Genomic DNA, 25,196 nt, shown 5'->3' on the forward strand with positions numbered 1-25,196 from the left:
GGACATGCCATGAGTAAGCAGGATTTAATTCAGGAATACCAGAAAGGTCCAATGTGAGGAAATCTATTCATAATTCACTACATGTAGGTAGTTCAAGTGAGAAATAACAAGAAATAACACACAATCATCTCCACTGATGTAGGAGAACAATAAGATTCAACTCCCATTCTTGATCTAAAAACTAATTCCCCATAAAATACGAATCTAAACATCGTTGTAAAGACACCATACATTTAATAATACTGAATGTGCACTATAAGTGAAAAATAAAAAGTAAACAAATAAAATAAAGGAACTAAGACACTGCAATTATACAGGGAAGATACTGAGAATAGACACTGAATATAAGGTAAAATTAACTTTAGTTATAGATGATGTTATACCTGACCTGAAAATGCAAAAAGAAAAAAAAAAAGAAAAAGAAAAACATATTAAAAAATTATTCAAACTTCAAAATAGAAATCATAAGGTATTTGGGGACAAAATCACTACATCCAGAAACCAACACCTTTGATAAAAACCAACACTCCTAGCCCTGGCCGGGTAGCTCAGTAGGGTAGAGCATCATCCTGATACACCAAGTGGCAGGTTTGAGCCCAGGGGTCAGGGCACATACAAGAATCAACCAACTGTCTGACCGGCGTGGCTCAGTGGTTGAATGTTGACCCATGAACCAGGAGGTCATAGTTCAATTCCTGGTCAGGGCACATGCCAGGATTGCAGGCTCGATATCCAGTAGAGGGTGTGCAGGAAGCAGCCAATCAATGTTCTCTCTCATCACTGATGTTTCTAGAGCTCTCTCCCTCTCCCTTCTCCTCTCTCTGAAATAAATAAAAACTTATTTTTTTAAAAAAAAGAATCAACTAATGGATGCATGAATAAGTTGAACAACAAGTCTCTCTCAAATCAATAAATAAAAAAAACTAAAAAACAACAACACACAAACCAATACTCCTAGTTAGAAGCTATATTGGGAGGAGTGGTTATATTGTGTTTGTTTTTTAAAAAAAGATTGGGCCAAAACCGGTTTGGCTCAGTGGATAGAGCGTCGGCCTGTGGACTGAGGGGTCCCAGGTTCGATTCCGGTCAAGGGCATGTACCTGGGTTGCGGGCACATCCCCAGTGGGGGATGTGCAGGAGGCGGCTGGTCGATGTTTCTCTCTCATCGATGTTTCTAACTCTCTATCCCTCTACCTTCCTCTCTGTAAAAAATCAATAAAAAATATTTAAAAAATAAAAAAAATAAAAATAAAAAAAGATTGGAACAAATGAAAAGGTTTACCAAGTTCTCAGCCAAGAACATTCAAATCATAGAGCAATTCTGATTTGATCTATCAATTTAACATGACCCAAAAGAAAATGCAAGAGAATGTCAAAACAGCCAGGAAAAAGTAGAAAGAGTGACGTAGGGACATGACCCCTATCACGTATTAAAATGTACTGGAAAGCTAAATCCCATGTCACCGCCCACCCAAACCACACTTTCCCCGTCAGTGGCGCAGCCATGAAGCCTAGGGCGGCCCGAAGCCTCTGTCACGCGGGGGGAGGAGGTCCACCTGCAGCAAGAAAGGGCCAGAGGCGTCCAGAACGAGCTGGAGAGCGAGGACACCGGGTCCTCAGTATCAGGCACTGTTTTTCTTCTGGAGGTTTCAACCGCCCGTTAGCCAGTAACTTTCTCTTTTTGGTTTCTTCACTTGTCACCAAAGGAATCCTAACAAATGCAATATTCAAGACTCACCAACTTAAACCAAAAACCAAAACCTAAAAGCCTCCCTTGGCCCCACATCACCCTCTAGCTACGGCCTGGTCAGAAGCTGATTCCAGTCCTGGCTTTCTTGGACCTCTGTTAATTTAGGGGTGTGTCAGTTTCTGCCATCACTGCCCCCCCCACCCCCCCGCCCCCCAGGACTCTCTGATTCATCTCTGTACCGTCATCAATTCCATCTCCAAACCAGCCTGGGAGCCAACCACCTTTCATGAATGACTCTCGCGCCCGGCCGGCCCAGCTGCTGCCAGGGCCCGCCTACTGCCCAGCTTCCCTCTGGACCCCATGCTTACTAGTAGGTCAGTCCTCGTCACTTCCCTGCTCACAATCCTGCGGAGGCTTACACCCTTACCTCCCTCCGGCTCTCCACTCAAGCACCCAGCTTCTCCGGGAGGCCTTCCCACACCACCCACTAAAAATGGCAAGCCCACCCCAGCACCCCCTCCCACCTCCGGCTTCCCTTTCCTCCACAGCACTGGTCACTAGAGGCCACAGTAGAAACTTGACTACTTATTGTTGGCTTTCCATCCTTCCCTGGCACAGGAGCCAGCAAACTTCTTCTGTTAAAGTTCCAAACAGAAACTACTTGAGGCTCTGCAGACCATCTGGTCCTGTCTCTGCTACAGAACCAGTCATAGTATCACACGGAGAACTGGGCATGGCTGGGCTCCAAGGAAGGTTTATTTACAAACACAGGCGGCAGGTGGGAGTCGGCCTGGGCCACAGTCTGCCAACACCTGCCCTTCCAGAACTGAGCTATTTTTTTAAAAATATATTTTTATTGATTTTTTACAGAGGAAGAGAGAGGGCTAGAGAGTTAGACATCGATCAGCTGCCTCCTGCAAACCTCCTACTGGGGATGTGCCCGCAACCAAGGTACATGCACTTGACCGGAATCAAACCTGGAACCCCTCAGTCCACAGGCCAACTTTCTATTCATTGAGCCAAACCAGTTAGGGCTGAGCTATTTTACCAGAGAGAACGTGAGCTCCACGAAGGTCTGAATACCTTTCCTCTTTGATTTTGTTCACTGATGGTTTCTTAGTCCCTAGACTACTATTTGACCTACAGGAAACAATAAGTATTGGCTAATTGCATGAATAAATGAAATGAACTAGGTGATTAATGACAGCAAGGTGGTACTGGCACATCATTAGACAGATCAATGGAATCGAAAAGAAAGGACAGAAATAGAACTAAAACACATGGTAATTTAATTGATATAAAGCGCCACTTCAGCTCACTAAGATGAAGATGACTGTGTGTTACTTCTCACTCCACAACTGGTCCTGGTACAACCGGCTAACTGAGGAAAAAGAGAAGGTTGAGTCCCTGCTCAGGCCTAAACAAACCCCAAGAAGATCACAAGTTTTAAATGTTATAACTAAACTCATTTAAAAATACCAAATAAACCAATGAATTAATTTTTCTATTTTCTCAGAGAGAAAAGCCTTTCTAAGTAAAGCACAAAAGCTATTAAAGAAAAAAATGACAAACCACATAAGAAATTTCTACAGAGATAAAAACCCACACACCATAAACAGGAAAGTAATGAAACCCTTCGTGAGGGCTGCCTGCCTTAACAAGTAACACGTTTCATTCGATGCCTAAGAACATGGAACATGTTCTTGGCGTGAAAGCCAAGAGGGATACAAATGGCTTTTAGAACAGGAAACACACTCAACTCCCTATCATTAGAGAAATGTAAGCGACAGTTTTTTTCACCTCCCCAAACACCTGATGACACTCCAGGTTCAAGAGGGTGTGATGGACATGGATTTCACACCTGACAGTGGAAGGTGGACTGATAAAAATCCCTATGGAGCGCTAGCCTGTGTAGTTCAGTGGTTAGAGCACCAAAGGGTCATGGGTTTGATTCCTGGTAAAAGGCATGTACCTGATTTTTTGGGAAAGGAGGAGAAAATGGTGGCCAAATAGGCATATCTTTCTTGCACCTTCTCCCAGGGCCAGATTAGAAATAAAACTAAAGTGGGGAACACATACCCAGAATTACCAACTGAGGTCCAGTCTCTTCAATAAATGGTGTTGGGAAAATTGGACAGGTGCATGCAAAAAAAATGAAACTAGACCACCAACTTACACCATACACAAGAATAAACTAAAAATGGATAAAAGACTTAAATGTAAGTCATGAAACCATAAAAATTTTAGAAGATACCACAGTCAGCAAAATCTCAAACATCTCTCATAGCAATATGCTCGCTAATACATCTCCTAGGGCAAAGGAAACTAAGGAGAAAATAAGCAAATGGGACTACAACAAAATAAAAAGCTTCTGCCAGCAAAAGAAACCATCAACAAAACGGAAAGGGAGCCCACTGTCTGGGAGAACATATTTGGCAACGATACATCTGACAAGAGGTTAATTTCCAAAATATATAAGGAACTCATACACCTTAACAAAAGGAAGACAAACAACCCAAATAAAAAAATGGGCAAAGGACCTAACTAGACATTTCTCCAAAGTGGACAAACAGATGGCCAAGAGACATATGAAAAAATGCTCAAAGTCACTAATCATCTGAGAGATGCAAATTAAAACAACAAGGAGGTATCTATCACCTCACACCTGTCAGAATGGCTACCATCAACAAATGAAAAGTGTTGGAGAAGATGTGGAGAAAAGGGAACCCTAGTGCACTGCTGGTGGGAATGCAGACTGGTGCAGCCACTGTGAAAAACAGTATGGAGTTCCTTAAAAAAACTAACAGTGGAACTCCCATTTGACCCAGTGATCCCACTTCTAGGAATATATCCTTAGAAACCCGAAACACTGTCAGAAAAAATGTATGCACCCCTATGTTCATAGCAGCACAATTAACAATAGCTAAGATTTGGAAACAGCCCAAGTGCCCATCAGCAGATGAGTGAATAAAACAGCCGTGGCCCATTTATTCCATGGAATACTACAAAGCAGTAAAAAAGAAGGAACGCTTACCATTTGCAAAAGCATGAAGGGACCTGGAGAGTATTATACTCAGTGAAATAAGCCAGAGACAGATAAATATCACGTTCTCACTTATATGTGGACTCTAATGAACAAAATAAACTGATGAACAAAACTGATCCAGAGACATAGAAGCATGGAACAGACTGACGAATATCAGAGGGAAGACAGGGTGGGGGTGAGTGGGAAGAAATTAACAGGGGAACTTATATGTGTACTAGAGGCCGGGTGCACAAATTCATGCACCAGCGGGGTCCCTCGATCCGGCTTGCGGGATGAGGGCAAAACCGGCTCTCCGACATCCCCCGAGGGGTCCTGGATTGGGAGAGGGTGCAGGCCAGGCTGAGGGACCCCACCAATGCACCACTGGGGCCGGGGAGGGACGCGGGAGGTTGGCCAGCCAGGGAGGAACCGTGGGAGGGCTCGAGGGCATGTCCGGCCTATCTTGTTCAGTCCCAATGGGCGGGACCCCAGAAGCAAACTAACCTACCGGTCGACTGTCTGCCCCCTGGTGGTCAGTGCATGTCATAGGGAGCGGTTGAGTGGCCTTAGCATATCATTAGCATATTACGCTTTGATTGATTGAAAGGATGACTGGACACTTAGCATATTAGGCTTTTATTACATAGGCTATGTACAGCCCATGGACACAGACAATAGTGTGGTGAAGGCCTGGGAAGGACGGGTGTGGGGTGGAGGGGAGTCAATGGGGAAAAAAACAAAAGAGACATCTGTAATACTTTCAACAATAAAGATAAATGGGAAAAAAAAGAGCATGTACCTGAGTTGCAGGTTCAATACTTGGCCCCGGGTCGTGGCCCATACGGGAGGCAACCAATCTCTATCTCTCCCTCTCCCTCTCCCTCTCCCTCTCCCTCTCCCTCTCCCTCTCCCTCTCCCTCTTTCTCTCCTCCCCTCCCCTCCCTTCCTCTCCCCTCCCCCCTCCCCCTTCATCTCTAAAAAAATTAATGGAAAAAAATAAACTCAGGTGAGAATGAACAACAACAACAAAATCCCTACAGAGGGACTTTGTGGGACACCCACAAATGCTTACACCTTTGACCCAGCTGTTCCACTTGGAGGCCTTCCCACAGTCTCACTCCCACTTGTGAAGTTATGTAATTACCATGGCACATCTGCAGCCACGTGACCATGGCCGTGCAGACCCTACACGCCATGGACTGCAACTGGGAAGGCAAGCCAAGCAGCCAGAGGCTGGCCTGGCCTGGGCTTTAACATGGAGCAGATCCTCTGGGCAGCGCCTGTCCTCTTGCCCTGCTGGAGATGAAATTGGGATGGAGGGAAATGTGACACTGGAAACCCAGGGGTTCAAGTCCATGAAAATAAAAATTCCTTCTCCTCCATGTGAGTCTCAGCAAATTCCTCTCCTTGCGACATCTCAAGAACTCCACTTCCTCCAACAACACACAGGGACACAGAGGGCACCCCGCCGATAACATCACCATTCCGAGAAACAGAAGCCGGCTTGTTTACCAGCCGCCCCGGGCACACAGCTGGCTGGAGCTGGAACCGGGAGCCACTGGCCCACACCTCATTCCACCCGGGCCCACATCTATCTCCGACTGCCACTGCAGAGGCGGTGCTCGGGGCTGGGCTGGGCCGGCGAGGGTGAATGGCATCTAGCACGTCCCTGACCCCTGGAGCGCGTCAGCACGTAGCAGACGTAGAGGGCGGCCACCTGGGCAATGGCAGGAGCGCAGGTGTGTGCCCTGAGCCCATGACGCACCTCGGGTGTCAGGGAGGCGCCCTGAGGAGGGGGGTGTCAGCTGAAGGCTCATAACTATGGGTTCAGTGGGCACAGCCGGGCACAGCACTGCAGGCCCCGCGGCGGCGGGGGATCGCCCCGTGAGGCGAGGACAGGAAAAGGGCCCAGGATGCTGAGCGAGAGCCAGAGCTGGAGCCGCCCCAACCTCAGACCTCCTCCCTGGCTGGGGGCTGTGGGCATCTCAGAGGACTCGGGACCCCTCACGGGTGTGGCGGGGAGGGGCTGAGGGAAGTCTCTGGAGTGCGGAGGATGGATGGAGGACCCCTGACCCACAGAAAGCGGACGCCCGGTGCTGTCGGAACAAGGGCCTGGCCAGGTGCCCCCTGCGAGCTCGCCTGGCCCAGCAGCCTCTGCCCAGCCTGGCCCTCCCCCCAAAATGGGGGTCAAGTGTCCTCTTTGGGGAGCGTCCAAGGCAGCGCTTGGCCGCTTCCCCTCCGGGCAGCCAGGGCCCAGTGAATAGGCCTCTGTGCCCCTCAATAGCCCTTTCAGACCCCGTGCCTCTCAGTGACCTTTGCTGCCGAGGCCCCTCCCTCGGGCACAAAGACCAAGGAGCTGCCCGGGGCCAGGGCTGTCCTGATGCGGCCCGGGCTGGGAAGCTGGGCCGATGGGTCCCCACGTGAGGAGCCGCACAGGCCGGCTGGGCCTCGGCGCCAGCCTAAGGGAAGCGAGGGGTTTCGATGATGCAAAGTGGCAGAGCCAGGACCGGCTCACACCCCTGCCCGCGCCCTGCCTTCTTCAGTTCAAAGCCTGGCTCCTCTGCCAGGCACAGCACTCCAGGCCCTGCGGAGGGGGACCCCTGGGGAGGTGAGGACAGGAAAAGACCTCTCCAGACAGCCCCCTGAACTGAGGTGTGGCTCCATGCTCCAGCCCCCCGCCTTCTTCCCTGATGGAGGCCCAGGCGACCTGCCTGTGAGAGTAGCTCAGCTGTCACCTCCCAGGACGGGAGGGGAAGGGTCCATTCCCCACCGGCCGCCCCCTTCCCCGAGCCCTGTGCCTCCTGTACCCACGCACCTGATCCCTCCCATTGCTGGGCGCCCACCTGCGCTGCTTTACCTGCTTTGATCTTCACCAACTCCCACGGGATAAAATTACTACCTCCGTTTAACTGAGGAAACCGAGCTCCAGGCTTGAGTCACTGTGATGTCACTCTGCTAGCAATGGCAGAGCCAGACAGCCCGCACCTCAACCAAACCCTGCTCCACACCTGCGCTGCACAGAGCCTCGTCACCCTGGCTCCTAAGCCCTGGCTCAGACCTCAGACCCCGCACAGGGCGGGGCCACAACAGGGAGTCAGCAGAGCAAACATGTGACTGACGAAACTCGTTTCCAGCTCGCTCAGGGAATAATGGGGCAGCTTTGAATCTCACCCTAGAGCCCTCACCAGCAAGAACCTCATTCAAGCTCCTTTCTTACCTGTGCACACTGTTGCGAAATTCTCAGCGTGCTCTTTCAATCCTCATATCACGTCTGGGATCTCCCTAATGAGCCAGGTGACTCAGCAAGATGAGAACGGGAGCTGGGTCTGGAATCCAGGTCGGGTTCAACCAGGCCCTGCGTGAGGCCCTGGGGCCCAGTGAGGAAGAAGCCGGGCCCTGACCTCAAGATGGCTTTCATGGGGTGGGGCTTCGGCCACAGCAGCCCTCGGCCTGCAGTTCCGACAGCAATCCTGCAGACTCTGCAAACAGCAATGCCTGCACCCTGCAGCCCGGCGGCATGTGACACCTGGCTCCCTGCCAGCCTCCGTCCTGCCTGAGCAGTCAGCAGCCAGTGTTCCCCGCTCCCAGTCCCTCTCCTGGGAGCCCCTCATCGCCGTGGGCCTATTCAAACTCCTGACTCACTGCTTTGCTCTGACACATACAAGGGCCTCCAAACTGCTATCCTGAGCAATCTCTCAGGCTTCCTCGGCCACCCACACAGGCGCCCCATCCCCGACAGGAGCTGTGACCCGGGCACCTCAACTCCCGCCTCCCTTCCGCTCCCCAACTGCCTGGGGTCACCACCCAGTCAACATCCCACCTCCTCCCGCCTTCACCACAATGGCGACATGGCATGAGGCAGGTCGCAGAATCCTGGAAGCCTCGGCCAGAGCTGCCAGACATGCTGCAACCAGCTCACTGTATGGGGAGACACTGAACCCCGTCAGAGGGACTCGGGCGTGTGCGTTCTGCACGCCTCCTCACTGAGCCAGGCTTGGACCCAGCCGGACCCACCCACCCAGCTCGGAGGCCGCCACAGGGCCTGTCTTGCTCACTGCTGTGCCTGGCACCCAGCTCCCACGGGCTCTCCGGGTTCAGGCAGTTTACTAAGCACTCGATGTGTCAAGAGGCAAAGCTGACAACACGCTGCAGGGAAGGAGGACTGCAGCGCAGCTGGTCAGACACCGAGGGACAACGGCCCTTCAGGGGCCCCATCGCCAAAGTCACCTGGCATCCGCCCTGTGGAAGCCAACCTCCCCCCTACACACACACACACACACACACACACACACACACCCAGAGGCCGTTCTCTCATTTCCCCCAGATGAGGAACTGGGACCTCGATTCCCTTGCTCAGTTCCTGCCCTCAGCTGTGCGGTGGCCTCAGAAACGCCCAGCCCCGCGCAGCCGCCTCTGACAAGTCCCCTCTACTCTCGCTTCTACCACCTCCTTCCCTGTGAACAGCCACACAGACAGAAGGCCCTCCTGAGAGAGATGGACAGGTGAGTGAGAATGGACAGGCAGCAGCCACGTGCGGGACACCTGGGTCCCAGACCTGCTCTGGGCCCTGAACTAAAGCCTCAATCTCTCACGAGTCTCATCGTCTTCCCCTGCCAGCGGGGATGTACCCTTGTTACAGGGTGGCCATGGGAAGGACACAATGCCAGGCGCACAATAACAGGAGGAGGTGGCACTCCGGCTCCAGCCCACCCAGGAGAGAAGCGGCCTCGGTGGGCTCAGGGGAGGCACCTGGTGCACAGCCCCTGGCTGCAGACGGCTTCACTCTGCACTCTTCCCCCGGGGCAGCACGCAGCTTGCATGGTCTGGCTCTTCAGGCTTTACTACAGGAGCAAGGATCCCAGGGGCTGAGCAACAGCTAATGAGCTGCTGGGGATGGGGGGCCAGCTCCCCTCCTCCCCGGGGCAGGAGGAATCTGGAATCCCTGGCCCCACCTCCCTGGCAGGTGGCACAGTCTCCAGACCACCTGGGGTGGCACCAGGCACCACAGATAAACTGGGCATCAGGAGGGCGGACCTGAGGACAGAGCTGGGGGGCTCGGCGGGTATGAAACCTACAGCCCAGGCTGCTAAAGAAATCTTCCCAATGCACAAACCTTTGTACAAATAAAGAGGTTTGTTGCAAACGATTTATAACAGTGAAAAACTAAGCTAAGTTTCCCACAGAGCAGACCAATTCTGGAAATTATGGCACATCCACTCAACTATCTTGAAGTCATTTAACTAATGTGGAGAGTTAGAACAACATAAAAAATGTTTTAGGAATTCTAAGTAAGAAAGCATGGTTAAGGAACTCTATGTATAGAATATCAAGTATTCTTTAAAAAGCTTTATAAAAACTGGAAAGCAAGACTTTGCAAAGTTCATAAATAGTGTGCCTCTGGGTGACTGGAACTATGAGTAATTTTTTTCCATTTCTTATATTTTCCAGTTTCTATTATGTGCATGTGAAATTTTTTTTAATTGGAAAAAATTGAGGGGTTTTTCTTTTTTTAAAATATATTTTTATTGATTTTAGAGAGGAAGAGAGAGAGAGAGGGATAGAAACATCAATGATGAGAGAGAACCATTAACCGGCTGCCTCTTGCACATCCCCCACTGGGGACCAAACCCTCAATCCGGAATCGAACCCAGGACCCCTCAGTTCGCAGGCCAACCCCTCTATCCGCTGAGCCAAACTAGCTAGGGCGAAATTGGGGGGGGTTGAGGCTGTTTTTTAACAAGTGACTCACAGCTTGTCTGGTACTCAGGAGCCTGTCCAGCGCAAGAAGAGAGTTTACGTGAGGACAGCAAAGGCTGCAAGCCAGGGGGACATAACTTGTCCCAGGCCACAGAGCAAGCCTAGAGGCCAGCCTGGGGGAGGGGGGATGCGGGGCGGTGCCAACACAGCTGATCACCCTCTCACCTTGCAGGGTGTCCCTGCAGCTGTGACCCTCGGTTTCTTTAAGGTGTGAGGTCCAACGTCCTCACGTTTCCCAGAGAGACCGCAGAGTCCCTGCTCCGGGAGAGACCACACTGGCAGAGGAGGCCGGAACCCACAGGCCTTAAAAATAGGCCCAGGAACCGAAAGAGGCACAGCTATGCATCCAAACGGTCCCACTTCCTCTCCGCCACTGGCCCAGAACCAGCTCTGCCTCTTAGGGTCAGAGGGCCCGGGGCCCGAACTGTCCCCAGTGACTGCAGAGCAGCTGAGCTCGAGTGTGAACCCAACCCTAGTTCCAGGCAAGCGCACGTGTCTTGTATCCTTTATGACAACAGCAGCATTAGGGGCGACCCTGTACCTGCCGTGTCTCATTTACTCCTCGCGCTGCCACGAGGCTGTGCCTGTCACTTCTACACCCCATGAGCCTCTAGGCTTCGCTGTGCCCACTTTACCGATGAGGACAGAGGCCCTGACGGGCGACATGTTTGGGCCCCACAGGCTTCCCCTCCAGCCACAGGTCCCCGTCTCGTACCCCAGCGCCGCTGCCCCTGCAGAACAAGGGGGATGTGCAGTGTGTGTCCTTTTCCCCATTCACAGGGTGGTGGCAGGTGCTCAGCACCCAGGAGAGGCTCATGGGGAGGCAGTTCCCCCTTCATTCCTTCTGGCTCATTCCACGAACTCTCTGAAAAATGGCTATTTGCATCTGACCGGCCTCAGCTGGAGCCTCATGGCCCCCAGCTCTGCCACCTCCCGGCTACCTGGCCTTGGGTGAGTCACTTTCCTCCTGAAGCTTGGTTTCCTCATCCGCAAAATGGGTAAGAAGAGCAGCTCGGCACGGGAGGTCTGCCGCACGCACAGAGGGGCGGGCACACGCAGGCGGGCAGCATCCTGTGCTCACCGCCCCTCTGGTACCGGCCACCCCACAAATCAAACACCCGACAAGCTCCTGAAGGTCCGACCAAGAAAATTGGAATTCTCAGCCGGGCATTCGGGGCCCCAAACCACCCTGCAAGCCACATCAGCCTGTCCTCCTCCGTCCAGCCCGTCTGTCCTGCCTCGGTCCCTCTCAAAGGCCACACACTGCACACCCCCCTCCCCCAGCCTCCCTTCTCTGGGCCCCCACTAGGCACGCCTGTGGGAAACCGCCTATTGTCTTCACTGGCAGAGAAGTGTAGACAGAGAACCCGGAGGGCTGGTGACCTTTGAAGCCCTAGCAAAGGTCAGAGCTGTGCACCACCTCTGTTAGTCCGGATAACGGTAGCTGAAGCAACTTCCCCACCTTTACTCATGTAAATCCTTATTGATAAGATAGTCTGTGTGTTACAGGAACTTGCCTGCCTAGGGGCTATACTATGGGTAGATCCCAAACCAATAAAAGGTTGGTATGGCCTGAGCACCAGTGGAAGTCCTTCCCCTTGAGTTGGACTTACCCGCCTGGCCCCCCAATATTTCCAAATTATCTCTTGTCTCTTCTCTTTCATTTGTGTGCAGCTCCTCTTCCAGATCCTGAACCCTGAACCACGCGGGACGTGGAGGGAAACATTTACAACACACCCACCCTCATACCTCAGCCTGGGCCCTTCCCCAATCCAGCCTATGCCAGGCAGCTGTGCACACCTATATGGCCGGGCTGCCAGCGCCAGAGGACAGATGTGGGGGGCCGCACCTCTGCTAAGAGCCTGGGCTCGGACAGATTCTGGCGTTACCGGCCATGGACCTAGGGACGCATTACCTCACCTCTATAACTGTTTCCTTATCAGCAAAAGGAGAAGAGTGCCCTATACCAACCGGATAGGATTATCTTGAGGACAAAAGGAAATAGTGAACATAAAACACGCCTTTCACCCCACAGCCTTACAAACATAGATGCCCCAGGCTACCTAACAGCAGGTGACAGCCCAGAAATGCCCACCCCACGCAGGACCCAAAGACAACCAGCGTGATGGAGGCCCCACCCTCACACGCTCCGGTGGCCAGGCCATGGCCACGTGGCCTGACCGAGCGTCAGTGTCCTGCTGCCCCTGTTGGAAGGGAGCCGCTGCACAGCACGCCTGGACTGATGTCCCAGGCCCATGAGAAGGCCCAGGCCCCAGAAGGAGGGTCAGGTGACAGCCTCCTCTGGTCCAGATGTCTGCATCGCACATCTGGGCACTGGCCCCCTCATGCTTCCCAGCTGAGATCCTGAAGGCCCACAGACGCGACCTCAGCCTGCCGGCGTGGCTCATCCGCTACCTGGAATGACAAGCAGCTTCCTGTGGACAAACACCGAGATCCTGCCAGGAGGACCACAGCCCTGGCTGCTTCCAGCAGGGCCTTGGCTCCAGCACCGTCACCTGCGCGCCTGGCTCCGCTCCCACACGGAGCAAGTACTCCAAACTGCAGTGCTGTTGAGTCAGGTTTGGCTCTAAAAGGTGCCTTTCATCCTGACAGCCAGCTGCAGGGGGCGGCCCCTCCTCCGGGCTCACAGACACACACTGTGACTCAGAAACACAACAGCTTGTCCAGCGTCAGGCGTCTCCACCACAGCCGCCCGGACACTTTCAAAACAACCGCAGAGAACACGGCACAGTTCGGAATAACCTGCGCTTGAGTTCGACAACAAAAATCAGTGAGGTTTCCATTCATTCCCAAATGTAACAGGTTGCCACAGCTGTAGCGTGGAGACAGAGGGTTTCCTGAGCCACTGGATGTACGTGGCTCGGGGCCTGCGTTCTGGGGTCAGGCTGGGTGCTCGGGCCAACCCTCGGGTCCTCTCTCTACTTCAGGCATGAGGTCGTGACTAAGCTTGCCCCTTTCTGAACATCCCATTTCTCATCTGAAGAATGAGAGACGAGGAACACGAACCCTTCTAGGAGGTTAGGGTTCCGTTCTCCTTGGCCATCCATACCCTTCACTTCCCAGCCCAGAAATCAGTTCTCGCGTTTGTTGGCTAAATATTTACTGGGCCCCTGCTCTGCACGGGCCTGTGCGGGACACGGAGGAGAGTCAGACTGGGCAGTGCCCGGCAGGGGTCCCTTGGTAACTAGGGGAAAGCCACACAGAGCATCACGGCGCCATAATCATCTTGAGTGAACAGCGGACACGTACCCAGTCCACGGGCACAGGCAGTGGGGCAGGGAGTGGCAGAAGGGCTCCCGGGGGCATCGCTGGAGCTGAGGCTCGAGGGGAGACCTGTAGGCGTCTGCAGGGCAGGTGAGTAGGGGTGGCCTTACGGGTGGAGAAAACGGCAGGCCTAAGGGTGCAGCGCATCAGAGCAGGGCCGAGTTCAGGCGAGTATGGGGCAGGGTGAGGGGTAAGACAGGGGTTCCTGTGAGGAGGGAGGACTGGAGGCCGGGGGAGGACAGAGCAATCGCATGGCCAGCAGGCTCTGCCCTCGGCCTACGACCAGGGGACAGTTCTCACCAGGTGCAGCACAGTAGGTGCAGCAAGGCCTGGCTGGGGCATGGGGGGAGGGGGGGCTGGGTCTGGGGTCAGACTGACTGAGGGTCAATCCCAGCTGTGCCATACATAGCCTCACTGGTTGTCCCCGGGCAAGCCTCTTGCCTCTCTGAACCTCAGGCACCTCTTGGGTGACATGGAAAGAAGATTCCAGTAGCAAATGGACAGCACACAGGAGGCACCTGGCACATGGTAAGGACTCAGCGAATGCCAGCTGCTGGAGCAAATTGTTACTGCTCTTAGGGGATGGCCTCGGGCTCCTGGGGGTGGGGACTAACAGCCCGGAGGTGCTCAGGGGTCAGAGGGCAGTGGGAGCATGTGGACAGGGGAGTGGGGAGGGCTGCCCGGAGCTGCTGAGCGAAGGGCTGAAGGGCTAGAGCAGACGGTCCTCAGACCCCTCCCATTTCAGACATTCTGGGCCAGGTGACAGGTGGGCCTTCAGCCTGACACACAGGTGCTCAGCGAATGTCTGCTGAATGAATTATCGCGGAGCCTTCCATTTCTGCTCAAAACTAAGTTGCGACACTTTTCAGAAAAGAAACCTATGTCCTTGTTCACCCCCACTTTGTAGGCACCCCACCCCCACCCCCACCCCCACCGGCACAGGAGCAAAGCTTCACTCCAGGGCGGCAGCGCGGACCTGCTCCCAGAGCAGTGTCTTAGCCTTAGCCTGCCTCCGACACAAAGGACTGGCATTCACTTCCTCTCCTCACCCACCCTCCAGGGTGTGGCCTGCGGAGGGGCCTGGGCCCCCAGGGGCTGCCATGTCCCTGCTGCCTTGTGACTGTAAGGGGGCTGCGTGGGCTCCCTGAGACTCAGTTTCCCCAGGGGTGAATGAAGGGCGTGCTGGCGAAAGCTCCCGGGCTGGCATGCCTTCTCCACGCTGCTGTCGCCTCCTCAGAAATCCCCAGCCCAGACGCGGGACGAGGGTGGGGTGGGGGCGGCAGACAACGTGCTATGAAGTCATTCCCGCATGGAGAAGGGAGGGGTCTTTCTGCAGAAAATGGCAAACCCCACACCACGGGGGGGCGGGGGGGCTCCTCCGGATCCATCGGCCCCGATGACCTCACACCCGCCAAGCCCGAGACCCCCGCCACCTGCAGTCAGTCCCAGGCTCTCTCCAACAACACGGGGCACCCCCCCGCCCCCCGGCACGTCCGTGACCTGGGCCCCCCTGGGAGCAGAACCGCACCCCGAGGGGCCGCAGGCCCTGCTCCCTCTGCCGCGCGGGGGGGGGGGGGGGGCGTTCAGGGGACCACAGCCCAACAGGTCCCCGGTTACAGCGAAGGGCCAGGCAAGAGCAGGAGGACAAAGGCTGGGGAAGCCGGGACGTGGCCTCCGTGTCGGCTGGAAGGTCGGCCAGAGCCCGCGGGGCCCCGGCTCTGCAGTGATGGGCTGGGGGGCTCCCCAAATGCAGCGTCCACACTCCCTGCGGCGGCCCCGAGGCCCCGAGAGGACTTCCTGGAGCAGGAAGGGGCCTGGCAGCGCCACGGAAGGAAGAAGACGAGCCGAAGGAGACACCGATGACCCGGGAAATGGAGAGAGCGACGGGGAGCAGAGCCGGGAGCCGCTCGGGGGACCCACATCGGGGACGGAGGCAGAGGGGCACGGGATGACCCGGCGCGGGGACCTGGGGCGCAGGAGGGGACACGACACGCAGGGCGCCCGCAGACACGCGCAGGGACAGAGACAGACAGAGACACGCACGGGACGGAGACGCGCAGACACCGGAGGCGCGCACAGCCCGGCCCGGCCCGGCCCCGCCGCCCCAGCTCCGGCCCCGCCGCCCGCCGGCCGCACTCACCGAGGCCGCAGACCTCGCGGCGCAGGCTGAGGCGGCCGCGCTCCTCCGCAATGGCGCGCAGCATGCGCTGCAGCGAGCGCTCCTCGGCCTCGGCGCTGCCCGCAGGCTCGGGGGCGGCGGCGGCGGGCAGGACAGGTGGCCCGACCCGGAGCCCCGCGGGCGCGGGCGCCGAGGCGCAGGCCCAGCCCGGCGGCCGCGCAGAGGCCATGCCGGGCCCCGGCTCATCGCCCGCGCCGCGCCCGCGGGGACACCCGGCGTGCCCCGCCGCCCCCGCCCCGGCGCCGCCCGCCCCGAGCGCTAGAGAAGCCACAACCGCCTTTGTGCGCGTCGCCGCCGCCGCCGCCCGCTGAGCCCAGTGAGGCGAGGGCAACTCCGCGCCGCCTCCGCCCGCGCGCCTCAGGGCCGCCGGCCGCCCCGCCCTCTAGGCCTCGCCCCGCCCTCCATGCCCCGCCCATCCCTCTAGGCTCCGCCCCACACCCTAGGCCTCGCCCCGCCCTCTAGGCCTCGCCCGGCACTCTAGGCCCCGCCCCACACTCTAGGCCCCGCCCCGTCTCTACGCCCCGCGCGGACCACCAGGCCCCGCCCACACGGCCTCCCGGCCACTTCCCGACTCACCTCCGGCTTCCCTGACCCTCCCCCGATTCTCCAGGCCCCGCCCCCTTCTACCAGGCCCGTCCCCTGCCCGGCTTCCTCCGCCCCGAGGCCGCGCCGGCCGGTCCCTTCCCCCGCAACCCTCCCACCCGCTCCTTCTTTGGCCCCGCCCACTTCCGAGAGGCGTGCCTCCGCCGACCACTCTCTTCCTCAAATGGTCCCTGCGATCCCGCCTCGAACCCCAGCCCAGGGTCTCCGGACCTTGCCTGGCCCCCGCACCCCGGTGGCTACTCACCTTCTCCAGGCTCTGGCCCCGCGGCCTTTTCTGAGACCCACCTCCGCTCCTGAACGCCTCCAGCAGCTTGAGCCCCGCCCATCGCAGCTTCCCGGCCTCCTCCCCCGGCCTCCTCCCCCGGCCTCCTCCCCCGGCCTCCTCCCCCGGCCTCCTCCCCCGGCCTCCTCCCCCGGCCTCCTCCTTCCTGCTGCTGCCCCGCGCGAGATTGGCTTTGTCACCCTCCCACCCGTTGTCAACCTCCCTCTCGCCACCAAGTTGCAAAGACTAGTTTCGCTGAGAACTTCCTGGAAGAACCCAGAAATGGGTCACACCCATCCCCCATGGAGAGGTCTCAGGGCCGGCCCTAGGCACTTCGGCTCAGCGAATAGAGCATCGGTCCTCTACTGAAGGGTCTTGGGTTCGAATCCCACCAAGGGCACATACATTGGTTTCAGGCTCAATTCCTGGCCCTAGTCGGGGTGTGTGCAGGAGGCAACCAATCCATGTGTCGCTCACATCAATGTTTCTCTCTGTTTCTCCCCTTCCCTCCACTCTCTCAAAAAAAAAATGTAATGGGAAAATATCCTCCGGTGAGAATTAACAAAAAAAAAAGAGGTCTCAAGGCAGCACGACCGCAAAGCCCTTCCCGTCCACACTGACTGCTCCACCTGGCATAGCACAGGAGTGGCCAAGGGCTATGAGCCTGTTACCTCAGTTGTGCTTTATGGGGATGTGCCCTGAGGGTTGGGTAGGGCTGAGGGGGGTGAGGGTGAGGAGGTAGGAGGTCAGCTGGGCATGTGATCCCAATGAAGGTCAAGGTCCGGCCTGGCATCCATCCATGTACTGGCATCTGCAGACAGAGGAAGACCTGGGTGAAGCAGCCAGAGACCTCCCCCAGACCCCACCCCTGGCGGCCCACTGCAAGGACAGGGCGCGATGGAGAGGGAGGGACAGAGCTGGGTCCCAGCTACCTGAATCTCCAGTCATCCCCACAGGCACACTAGCCTCCATTCCTCAGACCCAGCAAGGACAGTCCTGCCTCCAGGCCCCACCCTGTCCCTCCTCCCATTCCTTGTAAAACTCACCTCCTCAAAGAGCCTTCCTGCTTCAGGCCTCGCCTCTAATTCTGTGCCCATGTCTGGGTCCCGAGCGCTAGGCTGGGGGCTGGGGACTGGGGTTGGGGGGGGGGGTGCTCTGTAAAGAAGCGCGGAGTGAGGGGGGAATTAGTCAAGTGAATGATGGGCCGTGGGTATATATCTCTCTCCTCTAGGCCTGTGTCCCCACCTGTAAAATGGGGCACAGGCCTGAGGGTTAAGCCTCCAGTTCTGAGTCTGCACAGCTGAGATTGGAGCTAGGGGAAGTGGGAAGTGGAAACGTCTGCGCAAGGCTCAGAGGCCGGCATGTCCAATGGCCAGAGCCCACCTGTTTCCCAAACTCACGAGTCCCAGCTATTCCCGCGTCCCTCCCTCTGCTCAGCTGTTCCCCTTGCTTCACATCCTGTCTTCACTACTGTGCTCACCGTCCCAGCCGCATTCCCTGGGCAGCCATCTGATTGGGTCTGGCCCACGTACTGTGTTCCTATCCGCTTCACAAACTCCCTTCCTGCACCCGCTCACCCCATGGCTGCCTCCATAGACTGTGCCATAGGACCAGCATCGGATCAATGAGCCCATATTTCCTGGCACCCGGCCCAGGACAGGTGCCAGGACATATCTGCTGAATGAACACATGAACGTCACTTGGGCCCCCTCCTCCCTCCTTTTTATTTCAGCGCACGCCAGGTGATGTCCCATAGGGAATGTTTTCATGTCAACAGGCCTGGAGTTCTGTTTGGGACTCGCAGAGGGCATGAGCAGGGTTCCTGGGGCCACAGGGCATGCTCTGTTTCTTGATCTGGGTGCTGATTACATGGGTGTGTGTGGTCAGTTTGTAAAAATCAAGCTGCAACAGCGATTTTTTTAAAATGTAAATTCTTTATTGTTGAAAGTATTACATATGTCTCCTTTTTCCCCCATTGACCTCTCCCCGGCCACTCCTCCCTGCCTGCAATGGCAACTTATGCACTTCTCTATACACAGATAAAAATGATTTGGCCCTGGCTGGTATGGATCAGTGGTTAGGGCATCGGCCCGCACACCGAGGGGTCTCGGGTTTGATTCCCTAGACCTGGCTGGAAGAGACAACCAGTTGATGTGTCTCTCTCACATCAATGTTCCTCTCTCTCTCTCTCTCCCACCTGCTCCTTCCTTCCTTCCACTCTCTCAGAAAAGCCATGGAAAAATATCCTCAGAAGAGGATTAACAAAAACATAATAATAATAATAATAATAATAAATTATTTTAAAGCCTTGATAACAATTCTGGTTTAGCCACATTTGCCATGACAATGAAAATGTTTTCTTCGAAGAAGTGACGTGCACATTGAAAGACCACGGAGAAGAAAAGGGAGCTGGCAGACTAGGGAGCTGGCAGACTAATGGCCCCACAGGTGTCCACCCCCCCCCCCCCCGATCCTGTGAGTACACGCCACCTTACATGGCAAAATGGGGTTTTGCAGAGGTGACTACGGGGATGGCCTTGGAGATGAGAAATGACCCTGGGTAATCCATGTGGGCCCAACCTCTCACCCTGGGACCTTGGAGGGCCTGGGTCAGAGCGGGCAGGCGCAGGGGAGCCCGCAGTGTGACTTCCCTGGGCCCGGGCACTTCTGCCCTTGGGGGACCCTTCCTCCGTTAAGAATAATATTAATGAATAATTAACACTATTTACAACTGCTTCGATATGAAAACAGATATATCAGAGTTGTATGCTAAGATGGGTTCTGCTACATAAAAGTCCATTCTCCTTCTTCTGACTCCTACGGAACTTGCCTAAGTCCTCCGTGGGGTGGGCGCGTTCCCATAGAGCCAGCACCGCCCTGACTCCGAACCGCCCACGGGGCGCCGCCAGGGGGCGCCAGACACCACGCGCGGCCCCACTGGGCAGCCGGAATGGGAGCTGAGCAAGGGCAGCGCATCAGCAAGCTGGGTCCTACTCTGGAGGCTCCAGCACACCCACTGGGGTCCCCAGAAACCTACTCCGTGCACCTCACGGCCCTTCTACCCATTGAGGTACCACGGCCTCCAGCAAGTCTTCCTGGGCAGCAGGCTGGGCAAGGCGTCTTCCCTGGGTGCCCACAGCCTCCTGGGGCCCCGACCACACGGTCAGTCACTGTTTCCCTCTCTGAGGACAGTGGACAGTGAGTCCCCCGGCTGGGATGGGCCTGGGCCGCCCAGGGCCACTCGGGAATTGTTTTCAGGTGAATGACTCTCGGAGCGGGGAGCCCCACGCAGCTTTCCTGGGTCACTCCCAGCCCTGCGTAGGGCCAGGTGGCCACAGGCGCTCAGTAACGGGGCTCCCACCCGTCCCGTCCTCTGTCTGGACTCCCCATTCCTCTGGAGGCTCAGGACCGGCCCTCCCAGCCTGCAGGGGAGACTCGTTGTCAGTTTGTGACAGTAGTAAAGTGCTCAGATGTTGGAAATTATTTTCTTACAGTCAGTGAGTCGGAGGGATGCCGCTATCCCTGTAATCACCGGTTTCACGCCTGTGTTTTTATTTATTTCTTTCCATCACCAGTTATCCTCCACCCCCTCCTCCACTTCCGCCCACCCCCTCACTCCTGTGTTGTGACCTTGCGGGAGGGGCGGGCCTGGCCGACGAGGTCAGAGGTCGTGTGTCTGGCCCACGAGCGGTTTGGGAAAGGCTGGATGTGAGCACTGAGCCTCCTGCTCCCCAGGGCCCCCTGGGGGCCTCAGGCTCACACCCTCACCGTGAAGGTGGCTCCTGGCACAGACGGGAGCGGTTCTGCCAGGTGCACACCCTGCTCCAGCTCGGCCGCTGCGTGACCTGAGGTGAGCTCCGAACTGCTCTGTGGCTCAGTTTCTTCATTTGTAAAATGGACTAGGCCCGTGGCCGGCAAACTGCAGCTCGCGAGTCACATGCGGCTCTTTGGCCCCTTGAGGGTGGCTCTTCCTAAGCCTTAGGAGGACCCTAATTAAGTTAATAACAATGTACCTACCTATATAGTTTAAGTTTAAAAAATTTGGCTCTCAAAAGAAATTTCAGTCGTTGTCCTGTTGATGTTTGGCTCTGTTGATGAATGAGTTTGCCGACCACTGGCCTAGGGGTATCAGAGCTGGGCCGCTCCCCCCATTCTCAGGGAGACTGAGGGGACAATGGCTGCCCAGCACAGAGGGGTGCTGTGGGCTGGGACTGGGAGACGGGCCCAGGCTATCCTCTCTTCCCCTTTCGGGTTGGAAGCCAGGCTTATACTCTCGCTGGCCCCCCAGCTTTCCAGAAGGATGCGTCCTCAGCTATAAAAACAGGACTGTGGGGCCTGCTTCCCCCAGGGTCGGCCATGCACACCTTGGTTCCAAACCCCCGGTGCCAGGCACAGCTCCTGGGACCCAAGCTGCCCCAGGGAGGTTGTGTTCTGGGCGGGGACACAGGTGTCACGCAGATAAGCCTCGGGCAACCCCCAACAGGTCAGGCCTGGAAGCTCTAGCACACCGGCCCCCAGGACACCCGGCCCTCGTGCCAGGCTCTGTCCTTCCTCTGCGGAGCCCACGGCTCTGAGATTTGGGATTTCTGCTTGAGCCGCTGCCCATTCCCCAGGGCTCGGCCAGTGGGGCCCGGCTGGAGACTGCAGGGGTGGAGAGCGAGCTCAGGCCCTGCTTCCCTGCTTCTTTGCTGGGTGCGGCTGGCTTCTAGTAGATTCTCTCCTTGCCCCACACACAGACCTGGGGTAAACGTGGGTGCTGCCCGCCCGCCAGGGCCGCTGCCGCTTGCTGGCTTCATGTGACGCGGTGTGAGGTTATTGGACGACTATCTCCCCTGTCCCTCATACGCGGCGCCCTGAGGGCAGGCTGTGCTCTGTCCCTGGCTGTTGGAGGGGTTCATTCCCAGCGCACAGGTGGCTCTCAGGAAAGAGGCCCACGGTGTTCATGGAGCCATGCGAACAGCTGGGGCTGAGCTAGGATGGGGACGGAACGGGAGGACTCGCTTCAGAGCTGGGCTGCTGGCAGGTGGGCAAGCGCAGGCCCTGGCGCCCAAGGGCAGGGCCAGAAACCACCAGGTCAGAGCCGCTTCCCATCTGCGCTGGGAGGGGCACCGTCTGTGCGGGGGGGGGGGGGGGGGAGGGGGAGTGGCGGGGGGGGGGCACAGAAACAGGGACAGGAACAGCGGCCTGTGCCGCCCTGCGGGGCCTGCTGGTGGCTGCACCGGGTGGGGGTGGCTCGGGCTCACACGGGCCCCTGCAGGCTGGCTAGAAGTGCCTGGGATGGATGGGGTTGCGGGGAGCAGCAGGAGTCCCAGGATCCAGCCACTACCCACGGCCTGGGGGTGCCCTACCTGCCCCCTCCATTTCCAGCGCCCACGGCCCCCAGCCCCGCCCAGAACCCGGAAGCCCAGACGCAGGGAGCGGAGCCCACACAGACTGGCAGCCCCGAGGCCGGTTCCAGCCCTGCCAGGAGTCGGGAAGTCACGCAGCTCAGAACCGTTTTCTCCTCCGTAAAGTGGGGTGGGGCCCCGGGGCTCCCAGGCTGCTGTGGGGTGAAGTGGAGGATGGAGGGAGGACTCGGGGCTGACCCACCCGGGTGGGCCGGGGTGTGGGCCCCTGTGGTGGAGGGAGAGCCGTTCTGAGCATTTGGGGCTGGGCGGGAGCGGCCCCATGCCCGGCAGCCTCCAGATCACACAGATACGGGGACATTAATGTCTAATCCGGCTTCATTCCAGAGATGGACAAACCAGTTTGCCACCATTCAACCAGGAAGCCTCACCTGCCCCGAGGCAAGGGGAGGGGGGCGGACCCCCTGACCCTCTGCCCTTTGACCTTGACGCGGGGCTCCAGGAGCTGCTCCAGGCCCCTGCGGGTCTGTGCCCAGCACTGGGACTGGACAGCGGGCAGCACCGGGGGACGCTCGTTAAATTCACGTGGTAAATGGGTCCCCCTACCTCCTGCCACCGCTCGAGTGTCACCGGGTGGGGAGCTGCCACCCGCTCCACAAACTCACAGAAGCCCCAGGACAGGCAGGTCCCTGGTGGACGCCACCCGGAGTGGGAAGCTCGCCGGGGTCTGACCGCTGCTCTGAGCTGCTGCGCGGCTTGGCCTGGCCGCTTCCCCCTCTCTGGGCTGCAGAGCCTCGACGGTAAGAGGAGAAACAGAAGGTCTAAAGCCAATGTCCGGCCCGGCCAAGGCGGCTCCATGGTTGAGCCTAGAACAGCCGTGGGCAAACTACCGCCCGCGGGCCGGATCCGGCCCGTTCGGCTGTTCTATCCGGCCCGCGGAGCCGAAAGAGCGGAGGGTTCTCTTGCTCTCCCCTCCGCTCCTTCACCAGCAGCAGTGTTAACATGTATTAGTTCACACAAACACTCCATCCATGCTTTTGTTCCGGCCCTCCGGTCCAGCTTAAGAACCCATTGTGGCCCTCGAGTCAAAAAGTTTGCCCACCCCTGGCCTAGAACTATGAACCAGGAGGTCACGGTTCGATTCCCACCATGGATCGTGCAGGAAGGAGGCAGCCGATCAATGATTCTCATCCCTGATGTTTCTCTCTCTCCCTCTCCCTGCCTCTCTGAAGTCAATAAAGATGTATTTTTAATAACATAAGCTAAGGCTTTGTAAAGGGGCAGGGACTGGCCCAGGGAGAAGCCGACCCAGGCCCTGGGGGAAGAGCCGGTGTGAGGGTGCGGGGATGGGTGGCTGCAGCTGGGAGCGAGGGGGGCTGTGAGCGCCACTCAGAGCTGGAGGGGGTGCGCGAGCCCCCAGGGCCAGCAGCCTGGGCTTGTTCTGTTTTCAAGTGACTGAATCTCAAGGGGCAGAAACGCTTGGCTTCCAGGACCTCCCTGATGTGGCAAACGCTGAAAGCAAAGGGTGGGGGAGGGGGTACCCCCAACTGCCCTGACTTCTAAGGAGGAGACTTGTGGAAATTGGCTCAGGCCGCTCTGACCCTCAGAGAAACATTTCTGGGTCAAGAATTTCCAGCCCATAAACCCCCAGGTTTGCATAGCCTTTCACACGCCAGAGCTTCCTGCTCTGCGGCCTCCCTCCCGCCCGCCCAGGCTTCTGGGCCAGGGTTCAGGAAGCCGGTCTGATGGACTGAGACAGACAAACAGACCGAAGTCACGCAGCTCAGGGCCCTGGAATCAACTTGATCAAAGAGGGGAAACACTTTCTTTGCAAACATTTTTTGAGATGTCCGCGCAGGGGGGCAGGCCACAGTGGGGAATACTTTCCACATGCCTCCCCCCCTTCCCCGCAGCCCGCAATGGTGTCTCCCAAAGGACCCTGCCCCCTAATTCCTTTCTCCCACGCTTTCCCCAAACAGTCAGCATCTGTGCAGTGGGCATTTGCTCATAGATCCAAGATCATATTTATTTATTTTTTTTAATATATTTTATTGATTTTTTACAGAGAGGAAGGGAGAGGGATAGAGAGTTAGAAACATTGATGAGAGAGAAACATCGATCAGCTGCCTCCTGCACACCCACTACTGGGGATGTGCCCACAACCAAGGTACATGCCCTTGACCGGAATCGAACCTGGGACCCTTGAGTCCGCAGGCTGACGCTCTATCCACTGAGCCGAACCGGCCAGGGCCAAGACCTTATTTTTGCAGACCGTTTTGGGCCTTAGCAGGTTATTATTTCAACACCCCTCCCCCCAATGTTCTCCCCATATTTGGGTGAAGCAGGGGAGCAGAGACCTTTTGCTTGTTTTTTCGTAGATCTGCCGAGTCTTGGAGAAAGGAAAGCTCCCGGGCCTGCTCCGGCTCACGGGGCTTTGGGCTGAGCCGGCAGATCAGCTCTGCGGCCTCTGATAAACTCAGGTTTACACACTATCGCTGGACGAGAAATGTCAGTCCATAAACATGCTTGGAGGAAAACACCCCACCGTTTGCTCAAGAGTTTCTTATCTCGGGGCATTTTCTGTTCCCTGGAGATAGGATCTGATCTCCGCTCCCGGCACGTCAGTGCTGAGAGCCCTCCCCATTTCACAGGGGGGAAACTGAAGCCCAGAGAGAGGAACCGTGGGTTTCTGGCGGAGCTCAGAATCTCTTACTCCCAACATTTTAAAAAATTAAATGTTTTTATTGATTTCAGAGAGGGAGGGAGAGGGAGAAAGAGACAGAAACATCAACGATGAGAGAATCATTGATCGGCCGCCTCCTGCACGCCCCCGACTGGGGATCGAGCCCGCAACTCAGGCCTGTGCCGGGACCTGGAATGGAAACATGACCTCCTGGTTCTCAGGTCAACGGTCAACCAGCAAGCCATACCAGCCGGGCCAAGATTTTTACTTAAAAAAATTTCAAAGCTATAGAAACACTTGCAGAACAGCACGATGAAGGCCCATATTCACCAACTGCTAACATTATGCTACATTCTCTTTCTCGCCT

General features: G+C 56.7%; 1 protein-coding gene across 1 annotated transcript in view; it reads right to left on the reverse strand.

The window, feature by feature from the left end:
* The window catches only part of KIAA0930, a 35,910-nt gene extending 19,796 nt beyond the window's left edge, over window positions 1–16,114 (reverse strand). The window contains exon 1 of the mRNA XM_081084527.1: window positions 15,898–16,114. Coding sequence (XP_080940653.1) covers window positions 15,898–16,105 — 208 coding nt within the window. The 5' untranslated portion in view covers window positions 16,106–16,114. The remainder of the gene's footprint in view (window positions 1–15,897) is intronic.
* Between the last annotated feature and the right edge of the window lie 9,082 nt (window positions 16,115–25,196).

This window comes from Myotis nattereri (assembly GCF_964212035.1).
Source record: "Myotis nattereri genome assembly, chromosome: 2".
Lineage (NCBI taxonomy): Eukaryota > Metazoa > Chordata > Mammalia > Chiroptera > Vespertilionidae > Myotis > Myotis nattereri.